The 15,349-nt window shown below is 39.0% G+C and overlaps 2 protein-coding genes across 5 annotated transcripts in view; both read left to right on the forward strand.

Annotated features, from left to right (window-relative positions):
- The first annotated feature begins 713 nt into the window (after positions 1 to 713).
- On the forward strand, positions 714 to 5,322 carry LOC117484119 (cyclic AMP-dependent transcription factor ATF-1-like). The gene is made up of 3 exons (XM_034132584.1): positions 714 to 790; positions 2,416 to 2,557; positions 4,273 to 5,322. The coding sequence occupies exons 1-3, from the start codon at positions 757 to 759 to the stop codon at positions 4,415 to 4,417; spliced, it is 321 nt and encodes a 106-aa protein (XP_033988475.1). The 5' UTR covers positions 714 to 756; the 3' UTR covers positions 4,418 to 5,322.
- Positions 5,323 to 7,331: 2,009 nt separating this feature from the next.
- Positions 7,332 to 15,349, forward strand: part of ccny (cyclin Y) — a 31,114-nt gene continuing 23,096 nt past the window's right edge. For all 4 annotated transcript variants that reach the window (XM_034132491.1, XM_034132493.1, XM_034132492.1 and 1 more), the window contains exon 1: positions 7,332 to 7,998. In XM_034132491.1, the coding sequence (XP_033988382.1) occupies positions 7,845 to 7,998 (154 nt within the window). In that variant the 5' untranslated portion in view covers positions 7,332 to 7,844. The remainder of the gene's footprint in view (positions 7,999 to 15,349) is intronic.

Below are 15,349 nucleotides of genomic sequence, written 5' to 3' on the forward strand. Positions count from 1 at the left end.
TCAAAGGGAATTGTTACAACAGACCAAAATAAACAAGCGCTAAGCACTTTTACTTTTTAAGTCCATTTGAGCCCTAATACTTAACTTTACTTGTCAAAGTGGAACTGTTTCTAGTATTTAAAAGTGTGGTATTGCAGCTAATACTTAAGTTAAGTCTCTTAAAAGGTCTTCAATCACTGTTTCACATTCTCCTTAAATGGTATCTCGGAAAATTCCAAAAAAAACATTATTCCAAAACATAGGATGTTGTCATATTTCCTTAAAATATTTTGGGTCCTCTATTTCCCTCTGTAATGCCTGCAGAGGGAGCCAGCCCCCTTAGCTATGAAATGAATCATCTGAGCGATTATGTGACTACATATCATTAACATATAGGTTTATGAGCAACCTGGCTTCATAGTAAAACCCCTTTTTGCAACAACATTTTTTTAGATAGTCTATTGTGATAACAGCAAAAAGAATACATGTTATTTCCTGCTCACACTATAAGTTCATGTTCAACAAGCTGCAGTGCTCAGTGTTGTGCTTTAGTCTGACTGAAGAAAATTCCTGCCAAAGACAAACAGCAGAGTGCCTGACTCATAGCGCTGTGTGGGGGGGGCAAACCATACTGTTGACATCAGGAGGCCAGTGATGTCATGGTGATGTCAATGCCTCTAATTGTAAATTGCACACATAGCCTCGCAGTTGGCTGTGGTAACATTTCAGTCAGAGGGAACACTGAGAAGGAGGCAGTTTGTCTGCAGGAAGATATACATGATGGCTGTAACTGGGGATGAGACAGAAACAGGTAGGCTTGCTTTGTCTTTTACTGGCAAATCTAAATCATAGGGCTTTTTTTACACTGCTTTTTAGTCAAGATACTCATTGAGGAATATCTCAAAATATAGCAAGTTGTTAGTAATGTCAACAGGCAGAATTCACAGATAATGTGTCAGTTTTGGAATTGAACAAAAAAGTCCAGGTTATGGTTATTGTGATATTGCAATGGGGCATTTGTTTATATATTTTAGCGTTTTTTTCTTCAACCCACTATTAGAAAGTTCAATATTTTTTTACATAGCACTTTAAATAGGCTCCTCTTAAACAGTAGAAAAGGAATGTTTAAATAAAAGTCTGATTTTCCCAAGTCAGCAACAAAACAAGCTCCCCCGATAAGAAATATTTTCACAGGGCTTGCTTCTCTCCACAGTCATGCTCTCTCTCCCTGTTTCTCTCTCCCCCTTTCTCTCTCCCTGTTTCTCTCCCTCTCTCTGTGAAATGCTCTGCCCACTCAGAGCACATAGCAGCAGTAACTGACGTCACTGCTTTTCCTGGAACAGGCCCCCAGCAGCGATATGTAAATGCGAACCAGCGTTCGAGATATACTTGACGTCAGTCACCAGCCACGCTGTGATTATATGCAGTTTCTTTTGTCATTCCAACATTTCAAAGAATTCATTATTAGTGTTTTACGCGATAAGGGGTGCAGGGAATTCTACAGGCACTGAGCGTACAATGAACAGAAGAAGATAAGAATGGTGTGTTTCTTTTTCAGCGACAAACTCCCATTTTTTATGAATTGTGGAATTCAGTCACTTATAATCTCTTATTATATCCATTTATCACATATTCAACAGACTTGACATTTAACAGCACACAATAAATGAGCATGTGATAAATACAACTTTTGAAATCACGAAAATGCTGAAGAGGTTCTAGTTTGGAAAAAGAAAATGAGCGTGAACATTTTTGATTTGTTGGAGGATCTGTTTTAAATGGGACTAAACTGAAAATAATAGACATACATCAGATATGTCTTACCGAGTACATTTAAACTTAACATAGAGATTCATTGTTTCCTTTAATTTATTATCGGGTTGCAACTAACGATTGTATTGATTAATCTGTTGATTGTTTTATTGATCGATTGATTCAGTTTTAGATCTATAGAATGTCAGCAAATGTTGAAAAAAGTCAATCAGTGTGTTAAAAAGCCCAGGATGAAGTCCTCAAATGTTTGAATTTAATGAGTTTACTGTCATAGAGTGAAGAAACAAGAACATTGGAGAAGCTGAAATCAGAGAATTTACCACTTTGTTCTTTAGGAATTACTCAAACCGATTGATCGATAATCATAATTGGTTATTGATCTATTTTGCAGTTCTGTAACAGCTCGTTATTCTAAAAAGACCTCCCTGTTATATATTGAATTGCACCATTGGAAATTATTGTTTTATTAAGAAACCAATTACATAAGTTGTTTCAAGCTAAGACATTTCTCAGGTTTTTTTTGGTTGCACCAAGTTAAATAAATCAATCTTTGAAACATAGTTATTTGGGAAGGATATTTCCACCCAAGCCATGAAATGGATATACGAATAACTGGTGCAACCCAATCCTATTGACTGACATGTTGTTTTTCTGTCTCCACAGGCACCTCAGGTGACTTGACTGCCTGCCAGTTGCAGAACACCGGCTCCAGCCTCCCACAGGGGGGAGCCGAGACCAGCACTCAAGGGTTCGTGAAATCTGCGAACCCCTCACAAAAGAGAGAGCACCGCTTGATGAAGAACAGGTAGCTAGCACCATTCACACTCATCATCCTCCACATTTGACATGTAGCCATGGCGATATTAACAGCCAAAATGAACTGTATAATATAAGTGAGTGGCTATATCGTAACTCATGATTAAGATGAAACTACTGTAGACTTAGAGAGATTCCAGCACTTGTTGAAGCCAATAAAAGCTACATTTTTATGTTTTAATCAAATTCTAGTAAGGTTTGACCCTGGAGCGATTTGATTGGGCAGTTGTTAACGCAGTAATCGTACTCTGGTGTCGACCAAATCTACCAGTCCATAACATAAAGCAAACAAAAGGCAGGAAGTGAACCAAAACGTAATGGTTAGTGGCTGCTTGCTTGGACATTTGTGATGGACAGATATAAATGGCAGGTTAACATGAGTAGAGAGGACTGATTTGGACTCCTGCAGAAATCTGATGTTTACTTGACATCTGGGCCCAAGAGAACATACACAACATGCTCAATATAGTCCCATTTTAAACTGGAGGAGAAGGGATTTGCCCTTCCATGTTAAGGTTTTTGTTAACGCTTCTTCATCACAACCCATTTATTGGGTCTACCTTCATTTGTGCACTGTGAAGCCAAACTACGCCAAGTAAAAAACATACCAAACAAACCAATAGCATACATTTTGCTGATTTGGTAAAGCCAAAGAGACTATGCCTTGTGAAAGCGCTCATAGATGTATGTCAATGCAATTGGCAAACATTTTGGGGAATGCACGCATCAACTTTCACGCGCAGAGTGAGAGGAAGAAAAATGTATGCCCCTTCCTTTATAGTACACTGCATATGAAGCTACAGCCAACAGCTGATAATCTTAGTTTAGCAAAGATACTGAAACAGGGGTAATGCACCAACTGTGCCAGCACCTCCAAAGCTCCAGATTTCCAACAGAGAGTACTGACAACAAGATGGATTTCTGTATTGCAAAATGTATTTCAAAATACTATCAAATGTGAATATTGATATTGGCCTTAAACACATCACTTTGACCCCATTCACTCATTCTGCTGTGCCTACCATGTAATACACAAACACCTAGCAAATACAAAATGACAACGTAGGACAATGACTGCATGTAATCATACCATCCACAAGCCTGTCATCATTCCACCGCATGATTCTCGTCCATCCTGGGTGTTTAGCTGCTAACTCTTAAGTTGTCTGACTCCCCATTATCTGCACTGTTACGCATGTTTGGAGTAAACAGAAAGTTGGATGACCGACTTGTGTTTGTAAGTGGGTCAGTTATTCTTGTTTGCTGGTACGCAAAATGTATTACCTCGTGTTTTAACATGCTTTTTGCTCGCTGTCTGTAGAACCTTGAGCTTATTGTGTGTTTTCTGTAAACAGCCTTGTGTCACCATTGGCAAAGACTCACACCTTCCTTGTTTGCATGTTCCCTGCCATCCGATAATCCGTCATTAGTAAATCTTCTTGGATGCTTTTTTTATTGTTTTTGTTGTGACATTCTCCTCTTTTGATTGGTTCTCGTACTATCCCGAAGGCATCCCATACATGGTCATAGTTATTGTTGACCAAACTTTCTGTACCCTCTTGAAGAAACCTTTTGTAACTTTTCGAATGTTTTCTCCTTGGTGTAAACTGATTCCTGGCTAGAATGACGTCTCTGTTGTATCTTGGAGGGAAGCCAAGATGTCATGGCTTCTTTTTTCACGTTTACCGTTGTTGTTGCTTCCAGGGAAGCCGCCCGGGAGTGTCGGCGAAAGAAGAAGGAATATGTCAAATGCCTTGAAAATCGCGTGGCCGTGCTTGAAAATCAAAACAAGACTCTGATCGAGGAGCTTAGATCCTTAAAAGATATTTACCGACACAAAGTCGAGTGATATATCTGATCGTGTTTGTCTGCTTCTTTGTGGTGTCTTGAGGACTGTGGTTTTGCTTATACAGACACAGATGCACACTCAAACAAAACGCTCCTTGTCCTTGCTGTAAAATGTGTTTACACGATGATGTCAATGTTTTCTGGCTCTGAATTATTCAATGTGCCACCACCAGCAAAAACAAGAACATTCAGGGTTTTCAGTGAGTATTATGAGGAGCCTATGTCCCTTTGAACAGGGATGCTGCCAAAAGATACAGGGGAAGAAAGAAGGACTATGTTGAAATACTGCTGGATCGCATTGACTTTCTAGAGGAGAAGAATAAGAAGCAGAGTGCCGAGCTGCAGCGCCTGAAGAACGACACTGCATTTAACATTCCTCTATGATGACTTTTTTTTACCAATTTGCTCTATTAAAATACTATAGTAATCGCTAGTCTTTGTGATGGTCTGTTTTGCTATTGCGGTTTGTTCAGGAAATGCTGCCATCAAATCTAATGTTCAAAGGGATCGGGTTATCAGGGCTTCACGTCACAATTTGTGTCTTATTCCACTTTAGAAATCCAGATGCAAGCAGGATTTTACATCCACTATACCCATCTTCTTTGTTAGAAACCTCCCAGGATCTGTTGTGCATCTCTATGCTTCTGCTTACATGTGGCGTTAATATTTATTTGTGCAGATGTACCCTGTTGTTATAGTTTGAAATACCGGTGCATTGTTGTACCAAAAAACATTAAATCTTTAAATGAATGAACTGAATATTTGGTTTAGAAATACATCAATCTGGAATTGTGTAAATTAGCTGTTTAAACTTAAATGTTTTTGTTGCTTAATCTAAGTATACATGGCTGCATTTTAAGGTTATTTATGTAACCATCTTTTAAATGTTTTGATCACAAAGGTCTTACAGACATGTTTAATGTATTTGCTTTAATAAAGTTCTTGCTCTGTATCTCTGTGTTTTTCCACACATATTAAATATAAGACATCCTTAAAGGACACAGTACAATTTCTAAGGCTTTTATTGCCATGTGAGTCTCAACCTTGGGCTTCTGCTCAGAACATGACATACTGTCCTTTTTCGCGTTGACTCAACTTGATTTCAACTATCGACGAGAAGCAAAGCAATTTTCCCTCTTTTACATCTTCTGTTGCCTTTTGAAGCATGTACACATGCCAAACAGTGTATTCTTAATGAAGGATTGAGTACTTCTCAACATATTCCATTAATCCCCTTCAGAGGAATGTGGGAATGCTAACTGAAAGGCGAGATTATCCCTGTTTTAAGTAATGCCATTCTCTGCATTAGTGGATACAATACCCAAGAATTTGTTGCCGTTAAAGAAAAACTGTAGCTTTTACAGGCAGATAATGGCCAACTTATAATAAAACAAATCCTAATATGACAGGAATAGAATGGTTAAGAATATCAGGAAGAATAGTTGCTATAATGGGAATGGAATTTCATTTTACCTACATTGAAGATGTATACATTATTTTTCTTTTGTGCTACATCTTAACTGTCTTATGTCCGCTTGCAGTGATTGTGTTTCCTGTTCTGTAACTTCTCATGTGTCAATATATTGGAGAGGAATTAGTATTATCACTGCACCTGGGCCCATTGTGAAACCTTATTCCTGTCCAGTCTATAACACAACAACTTGGAATGCAAAGGTAAGGAAAAGGAAATACCAGCTGATTGCCATGGACTTAATGCATTACTAAAAGCATAGGGAATGCAACAGCAGCAACAATTGTTATCTCGTGACATCAATGATTATCACACTAATGTAAAATGCTGGACACTCAGCACATGTTTCAGTCTGCGATCCGGCTCGAACAGTAGCCTGGATTTGAAGACTGCTCTCCTGTTAGTGGTGCAAAAACATATTTTAAATCCTGAAGCAGTAACCTGTATTGTGGGTGTATTCTCTCACTAAATGCAATGCAGTTGCCATGCCAGCAGGCTGCACTACAGCACCGGGCCTGATCAGGTCAACCAATGTAATCCTGCAAAAAGTGCATCAATCCTCCATTCTTCAGTCCCCAGCATCATCAGTGATTGTCTGAGGCATCAATGTGTTAAATATTGTCTCACATGTCTTATAAAACATCTTAAAGGATTAGGCTATTCCTCAATACCTCACTTTGTTTACTCACCTCAACTAATATCACTTAATCCTGCAGAGAGGTTGAGTATAAGAAATAATTTCACTGTCATAGGCAAAGCACTCATGGATTTGTCAGTCATTAGTCAGATCAAAACATTTACTAGAACTCATAATATGTTGGATCCTTAACATGTCATAACCCAGGGATACAGCTAAAGCTTTATGTTGCTATGTATTCTTAGTTTACTGTCTGTTATAGTAACTGTAAAGAAATATTGGTGGATTGGAACCAGTCATTGGTGGACTTAAGGAACACACATGAACACAACAGATTGTCTTATTCTATTCCCAAGATACATTATTGTCCAGACACCGACTTGAACCGGAACCCTTCACATCACAGCCACAGTACGTTTTAAAGATATATTTACGTGCTGCCGGAAATATCGTAGGTTCTACCTACATGTGGCCTCCGGACCTTCTCCCGCTATTTGGTGAGGGAAATAATAAATACGAAAAGCAGGAATAAAGACTAACAAATGGTGAAAGTAATGAACATTGCAACTGCACGTTTTGATTGCAAAGTGTTTCCAAACTTGAACAACGCACATATTTTAAACATTAGCACATGATCTATAAGTATTACTTCCAATAATGTAATGTGTCTCCTTTTATCGTTATCAATACTGTTTTCTTCAGGTTTTAATGGGTTAAAAAACACCATGTGGGATGCATTTGAAAGTGCGAAGGGCTATGCCATTTCTTAACCTAATTGTCAAAAATCCGCCTTTATGAAGAGCACCTGAAAGCCACTAGGCAGCGGATGTAGCAGCAGCAGCAGTAGTCTACAGTACAGAGGCAACCATGTAGCGCTGAGAGCAGAAATATTTTCATCTGACTGACTTAATAATATGTCCTCATGCATTCTTGTTTTATAAACTAGCAGCGTATCAATATGTCTTGGTGAAAAAAACCGGACGCTCAGACGGAAATACAAGGCGAGGGAGTCGAGTGTGAAACCGAAGCCTGTTACACAGAGCACTCGCTTGGACGTTTGGAAGCTGCGTTGGGCTACTCTTCTGCTTTTTTTTATCCAACATAGGCGTTTTATCAGCCTTTTAAATGATTGCACTTATCGGGCTACGCATACTGTATACTCGGGGGAAGGGCGTGTAACGCTAACGGATACCGGGGTTTGTAGTTCGCACAGGGGTCTGTCTATCCGCGTTACCGCCCCGTTTTTCTCCCCTGTAGGGCCAGGATAAGGCTGAAAACGCCGTTTTAGGTTTGGACTATTCACAAAAAGCTGCTTGCACCATGGGGAATACAACCTCCTGCTGCGTGTCGTCGAGCCCTAAACACCGGAGGAACAACCACTCCAGGCTCGAGCCCTACCGGCCTGAGCCGGAGCTGAGCAGGGAGGACACGAGCTGCAACCTCCAGCACATCAGCGACAGAGAGAATCTAGACGGTAAGATGCTATGCTGCTACCCCCCTTCATTTACGTATCTGAACCACATTTATATACTATATAAAAAAGCAAACTCATTATTATTAGTGCTAGGGACAGTAGTCTTGTTTATTGCCCTGCAAACACCCACACCGTTAACAGATTATGAGAGCTTGCAACATCTGTGCTAAGGACCCACCCACCCGTTACACCGATAACTAGCCTACAGTACGGCAAGCTTCCCTTTCATTGGACTTCCAATATGTTGTGAATCAGCCATATGCCTTCCAAACTAAGATGCAAGAGTACCAAGTTTCCTTTGACCACCAGTCTCAGGGACAGTTTTATCCCACAGGCAATGCGATGGTTAAATTCCTAAGCTCTGTGAAGTGTCATCACATTCATCTGTTTATAGAACATACATCAGTATACAATCTGCCTATTGATATATTATTACAATAAGCAGTACTTAATGCAGGTATCTTACTCTATTATGCCTGGTTTACTTGCTTTTTACATGCATCATTGTGTCATTTACACAATTTTCATGCATGCCTATAATATATAGTGTGCTCCCTTATTGGAAGAGCCTGGTACTTAAGATATCATTACCAACAACTTCTATGTAGATATTGTGCTTATACAACAACAAAGCCTTTGAATATTTTGTTGGGGGAAGTAAATGTCTACTAGTTTCACTTTTTTCTTGAACACACTGATTTAAAATGGATCCAGTTTGGTGCCTGGTTTAGTTGTTGGTCTGAGCCCTGAGTTTGCATCATCATCACCATGTGTCTGTGTGTGAAAGGGTGTGTAATGCTGGGACAGCGTGTTGAAGGGCGGGTGTGAATTTGTGTTCCAGTGGGAAGTGATGTGATTATGATGGACAGTGTTTACGGCGGGGTGTCCATCCACTTCCTGCAGTGAGCTGAATAGGCAATGACGCAGCCACACATCTCAACGCTCATTAAAACCAGCATAGTCACTCTCTACTGTACATTTCAGATATAATGGCTGCAGAGACTATCGGGAGGTCTTTGTGTATCATACACACCCAAAAACAGGTCAAAAATGTGACTATGACTTGTGTATTTTTCAATTTCTCTGGCATGGCAGGTTTCTTCCCAAAGCTTTGTTGCTTAGTCATGTGCTGTGAAAAAGGTCAGTCAACCTCACTGTACTCCTCCCTGTGAGTAGTGGGCTCCCTGGAGTGTGTAGTCAGCGAAGCCTTAAGCTCAGATGTGCCCTTTTCAGCATCTTTGTAACTTAAGAAACCCAAAGCATTCCTAGGCTATCCTATGAGCTATACACTTCTGAGTCAAATGCCTGCAAGGTGACATCTTCAAATGCATTGTGCTTTCTGACCAAAAATCCAAACCCTCCAGATACTCCGTTTACGATCATATAAAACGGAGAAAAGCAGTAAATCCCAACATTTGAAAAGCTGGTACCACATGTGTTTAGCATTTGAGATCGGAAAAATAAAAAAGGACAAGAAGAATAGTTGATAGAATAGCCTAGTTATCGTCAGTTGATAGACTCATCGATTAAACCACAGATTTTTTTTAGCTCTAATTTGACTTCACTTTAATAATAATTAGTTGCAAGTACATTGGTTGGAAGCTACTTATGCCAGGGTGAGGCTGGGGTCGTCTGAATCACTGCTGTCATTTTAAACAGTCATTGGACATGAGGAAATGACCAACAAATCAAAATCCAAAGCTTTGCATTGTGCCTCCTAAAGTAAACGTGATGATGGAAGGAAGGGGAGAAAAATAACTGGTTTCAAACTGGTTTTGGGTGTTTGTCCTGTTTACACAAGTCTTAGTTAATGACCCTTTGACCTGGACCTCCAACGGCATTCCACTGCCAGAGGAATCCTGTACTTATCCTGGGGAGGAATACTTCTTGGGTCCAGCAAATGAATACATTGGATAGTCACATAGGGGCCAAAACCTGATTTTATATAAAATCTGTATCATAAAAAAATTAGGAAATAGTTGTTTTAGTGCAAGGCAGTTTGATATTAATCTTTGTTATATTTGATTTGGTTGTCCCTAAACAAATACTTGATTTTGTTTGCATAGTTCATCTGTTTCTTGTATGATCTCGACTTCATCATCATGTGATCATAAAAAAAGTCAGCCATGTGAACTGCTGACAGTGGTGACGACACACACACACACACAAACAAAACACACACAGTGCTCATTGAACAGTCGCGTCACAAGTATGAAATGGTCTTTAAAGTGGCCCCTTCCACAATTACACTGTGTAATCTAATTTGCCTGAGCAATGGCTCCCTCTCTATAGCCTCCACAGCAGTCAGAGAAAGAGGCTGGAGGTTCATGCTTCCCCAGATTATTCATCTCTATTTATGACTATGTGTTCAGTCTGTCATGCTTTATGGTTGTACTTCATAAATCTGCTTCTTGGGACAATAACATGGAGCAGGTCTCTCATTGCCAAGCCCATTACTTGTCTAGACTGTGATAAGAACATGTTGACAACCACAGACATAAAGGGATGTTAAGTTTTATGGTTGCTATCAAAACAAAGGCTAAATAATTGATTCCCATGGGGAATACATCCATTGGGAATATCCCTCATTTTTTCGAGTTGTGTGAGCATTCTAGTATTAAATATATAAAATGCATAGGTAATGAGGATGTTTGTAAATGGCTATTTGGAAACTGGCTGTTGTTTTCTGGTAGCAGTGATGTTGATTGTAAGGCTTTAAAAGAAATCGGAATAATAGTTTCTTAAATTCTTCGATTCGGTTTGCTATATTATGCCTTTAGAAAAGTGAATCCAGAACCGCTTGTTTGCTTTAAATAGTTTTTTTCCAGGTATTTGAAGAGGAAGATTACCCCTGAAAAGAAAAAATGGAGGACAGAATGATCAGACATTACAGATGATCTACATGTAGTGCATGCACCTCAACAGAAATAGGTTCACCATGATTCCTGTGCTAAAAGGAGAGAGGAGCATTCTTTGCAATTTCCAGACCCTCCAAACCAACAGTGGTGCTATTTTTAGTCTACTTGGATCACAGAACGCTGTATGCTGTAGCACTAAGCAAAGGTAAACCGAGGCCACTTATGATGTCTCAGAAATAAGAGAGAACGGAAAGCGAGATGAAAGATGAAACAGATGGAATTCTCACCCTGTTTGGGTTTTTACTTAACATAGACAACTGTAAATGAGCAATAGCTCCAGGCCCAGCATCCGTCTCTGTCTCATCAGTGTTAAAGTTGGTTATTTCTGGAACACACACACACACACACACACACACACACACACACATATTGATGAGTCTTGCTTGCAGGCTAATTGAAATCTGGACATGGATTATTCATGCCTGGTTGATGAGCCTGGGGAGTCTCCTAGCTGTGAATTCCAGACGAGTTGACCTACATGTACGGTGTATGATATGGTTTTGTTTGAATTCTTGCTGGTGAAGGATGATGGAGATCCCATGTAAAATACACACGTTTCTATTAACTTAGACAATTTTCCTTTTCCCCATATGAATCAAAGCCAGTGCAGTGAAAACATAACAAAAATGTTTAAGGTCAATATGATCATAAACATTATTAGACTATTTATAGGTTTCAGTCATTACCTTCCAACACATTTTTGACTAAAACAATGATAGTGTGTTTAATTTGTATTCATCAAAATTGAAGAACTAATTGGTTCTTTCTTGTCCATGTCCATCTTTGTGAGGTATGAAGGAATTATCTTAATTTAAATTATTGCATACATATGTTTTCATGAGTTTCAACAGCATGCCCTGTTAGCTAGGACAACTATATTATTTTCTTTATCGAATCTGTTAAATTCTCAATTTACTGACAGTTTTTAAGAGTTTTAGGATGAAGAAATCTTGTATTAAGTGGCAGACTAATTGTGGATTAAATGGATTTATACAAATTAATTGGTATATAATAATTTGGCCCATCAGAACTGGTTGTGGATACCCAAGCAACATTTTGGGCATGTTCCCCATTTGCAGGTTTTAAGAGCCAAATGAACACAAAGCTGTCTTTTCACCCCTGACTACACTGATGAGCTAGAACAAATTGCAGCAAATGTCACATTTTGGTGTCAGCCTCTCAGAGTTAAAATTCTTTATACATGCAGAGTTTTACCCAGGGATTCAATATTAATCCGGGACAAATCTATCATTAAAAAGAGGTAGCAGGAACTGTTTGTGTTTGATGGGGTGGGATTCCCACTCATTTTGTCAAACTTGCTCTTTTTAACACAGTGTCACCAATGCTGTCACTAACTCATGCTCATGGATACCCTCAATTGGTTGGTCACAGGCATTTTGAATAATAGAAATGGAATGTTGGTCAGATAAAACTTTTATTTCAAAAATATTACATGTGTCTCTTGGAAATTATAGATTATTGTGTTTTTCAAGTTATCATTTTTTTTACCTCTTATTCAAATTTTACAGATCAAAGACTAATGGAATAATTAAGAAAATAAAAAGCAGATTCATCAACAATGGAAATATGTTAGTTGTACCCTTAATCAGTCAGTCAGAGGGAGCTAGGATTTCATTATATAAACAGTTTGTTGAAATACAGTATGTCTGCCACTCACCACTCACAGTCATTGCTAAAACAACTCGTACCTGACCACTTTTTTATTTTTGCTCACGAAAGCCTGCAATTTCCTACGAGGAACAGATCGTTTCATAGAGAATGGTTTCCATTTCAAAAACAAATTAACCGATTCACAGAGTGTTAATGAAAACTCAATTGCCTGTGACAGTCTCATTCCCGTGTCTCGTTTGGCTCGACTCGGCCCACGCGAGGGAAGATGCATCTATACTGCCCACAAATTACCTATTCGAGGGTTCTCTCATAGTGCCGCTGTCTCCGGAGAAATTTAACATTGTAATGGTCTTCTGCCTATTCTGAAAAAAGAGACAGCCCTCTGGATCACTGATCAGGAACACATTAAATAAGAAAAAGGGTCTGACAGAAATGCATTGTTTTCCAATGTTATTGAGTTGTAACGCCATCACACTTTTATTAACGGACTTGGTTTTACAATGGGCTCATCAGAATCACTTTAGATTACTTTATTTATCCCATCAAGAAATGTGGTTTCGTTTTCCATTTCAGATTAAATAAATGATAAAAATTGCAAATAAAAAGACTGAAATGTATTGATATATATACATAAACATAGGGAAGTTAGTAGGAATTGCAATAAGATAACATTAATTAAAGATTTTTATAGAAACATGTCCAATAAAATATTATAATTAAATTGTTAAAATTAAAGTAGAAAGTTGAACATTGTACTACAATTTATAACATGTATATGACAATTTGTACAGTGCTGTATTTATTAATTATGCTAAATTCCACAGTTTAAAAGGATACTCTCATATCTATTTACTAGAAATAGGATGTAAAACACATTTTTATCAAGTTGTAAAGGTGAATTAACCTGTGGCTAAAAATGTCCTCCTTAGCTAACGTACAAAGATGACACTGTAGAAATGAAATGGTAAGATTTATAGGGCAGAAGACCTGGTTAATAGTCAAAGTCCAGCCATGCCCACGCAGAGCTATTAATAGCTGTGTTTGAAGGAATCCCTGATTTTCCCCTGAGACTAAAGGGGGCTTGAAAAAGGGGTTCCCCTCATGTTCTTGCTCTGAATCTTTTCCCCTCTGATGGCCAGAGCAGGTTAAAACTTCTAAACAGATAGAGAAAAAGGATTTGTGCAATAACCTCTGTTTGTTTTGGAAGTACTGTCAAAAAGTGTTAAGCTCAGGCGTTGCGAGACAGCTGTGTAGTGAAGCGTGGGAAGCCAATAGCCTTCAGCCCTCATCATTTTGAGTGTTCTTCCCAAATCCAACTTGTCAAGGAGAGTGTGTGAAGTGGTGCATTCAACTACATGCACACTTAGGTACTCGGCAATTAGATGTGGTGTTTGGGAACTCAAGAGATCATTTGGGCACAGCTGTCAACAGCTCATTTATGGTGAAAAATAAGAGTTTGTCCTGCACAGAGCCTAGTGGACAGTCACAGGGCATACACATTTCTAAAGACAGATATAGTTTTCTGGTGCTTTGCTACCACGTCTTACCTTATTGAGCTTAAAAATAGGGTTAAAATAAAGTATTCTCTTACACTCTACCTGCCTGTTTGTGTTTGAAAAAGACAGCCAAACACTACTTCACAGATAAGACAATAGTTGTATTGGGCTTAGTATTATTAAAGCAGTGGTTTACAGAAAAACAAGTGAAAGTTCTAATTGCAATGATGGTGACGTTTAAAAAAAAAAAAAAAAATCAATTGTATGATATCCCTTAATCTTTTGTAATTAGTCGCTTTCACACCAAGTACTTTGCCGTACTTAGTTCCCAGTACTTAGTCCCGCCGAACTCTTTAGTCCCGGAACTGTCCTAGTAGATCGCGTTCACACCGGAATACTGTAAGTCCCTGAGGGAGGATTACGCAAATGAAGCCGCTGACGTCGCTTCTTCTTCTTCTGCTTTGGGTTTACTGGCAGGCCGCAAACAACTTCACGGCGTATACTGCCACCCGAAGTCCCGGAGTCCCCCGGAGTTGGGGACTGGCTTCAGTAGAAGCTGCTGGGAGTCTTCCCAGCAGCTTCTTATGGGGCGTGGTTTGTAATTCGCCCAGCCAATCAGAAATTGGAACCTTTTCCTCCCCAGGAAAGTACCACTTCCTATAGATAGGAGAGTCTGATTTACATCATTTCAAAACATATTGTGTGTGCATTGGAGAAATTCCAAATGAAACTACTATTTAAACTTCAGAAATAAAAATAAACTTCGTTTTTTTACTTTCTTCTGATTTACGGTGCTGTGCTGACGGATTTGCACAAATTCAAACATCCATTCTTATAACATTGCATCAGCCCTAGAGCCGCTGCTGTTGGATTTGATGCATACTCTGCTACGATGTGGATTTAGCAAGCATCATATATTTTTTTCCCTAGAAAGATTGATATTCTATCAATATAAAGGCAAAAGCAGCAATAGCAGCACTGTCTGCCGTCTGTAATGCATTCGGGCAAATTAATGCATTGCTTAATATTGAACACATCTACATATTTCTACCAGCATGTGCTTTGAATCCATATGTGACTTCACTGTAAGGGACATTGCTGTAGCACCACATGATGCTCGTTACTATAGAAAAAGTCATGTTTGAATAGATCACATCTGCTGTTTGTGCATATTGTAGTGGAGCCATGGCTGAATCAGACACATACTTGAGCATACAGCCATCCGATGGGACCACTGGAGTTGCTGCAGTTTGGTGAGCAGGTGTGGAGGTAATTACCTGCTTCTGATTGGCTGTTGGAAGTCCA

Source organism: Trematomus bernacchii, unplaced genomic scaffold (assembly GCF_902827165.1).
Source record: "Trematomus bernacchii unplaced genomic scaffold, fTreBer1.1, whole genome shotgun sequence".
Classification (NCBI taxonomy): Eukaryota; Metazoa; Chordata; class Actinopteri; order Perciformes; family Nototheniidae; genus Trematomus; species Trematomus bernacchii.

Excerpts from the sequence above, each read along its gene's own strand:
- LOC117484119 (XM_034132584.1), top strand. The coding sequence starts at position 757 with ATGATGGCTGTAACTGGGGATGAGACAGAAACAG. Across the intron at positions 791-2,415 it reads TGGGGATGAGACAGAAACAG|GCACCTCAGGTGACTTGACT; the intron begins GTAGGCTTGCTT and ends CTGTCTCCACAG. Across the intron at positions 2,558-4,272 it reads CACCGCTTGATGAAGAACAG|GGAAGCCGCCCGGGAGTGTC; the intron begins GTAGCTAGCACC and ends TGTTGCTTCCAG.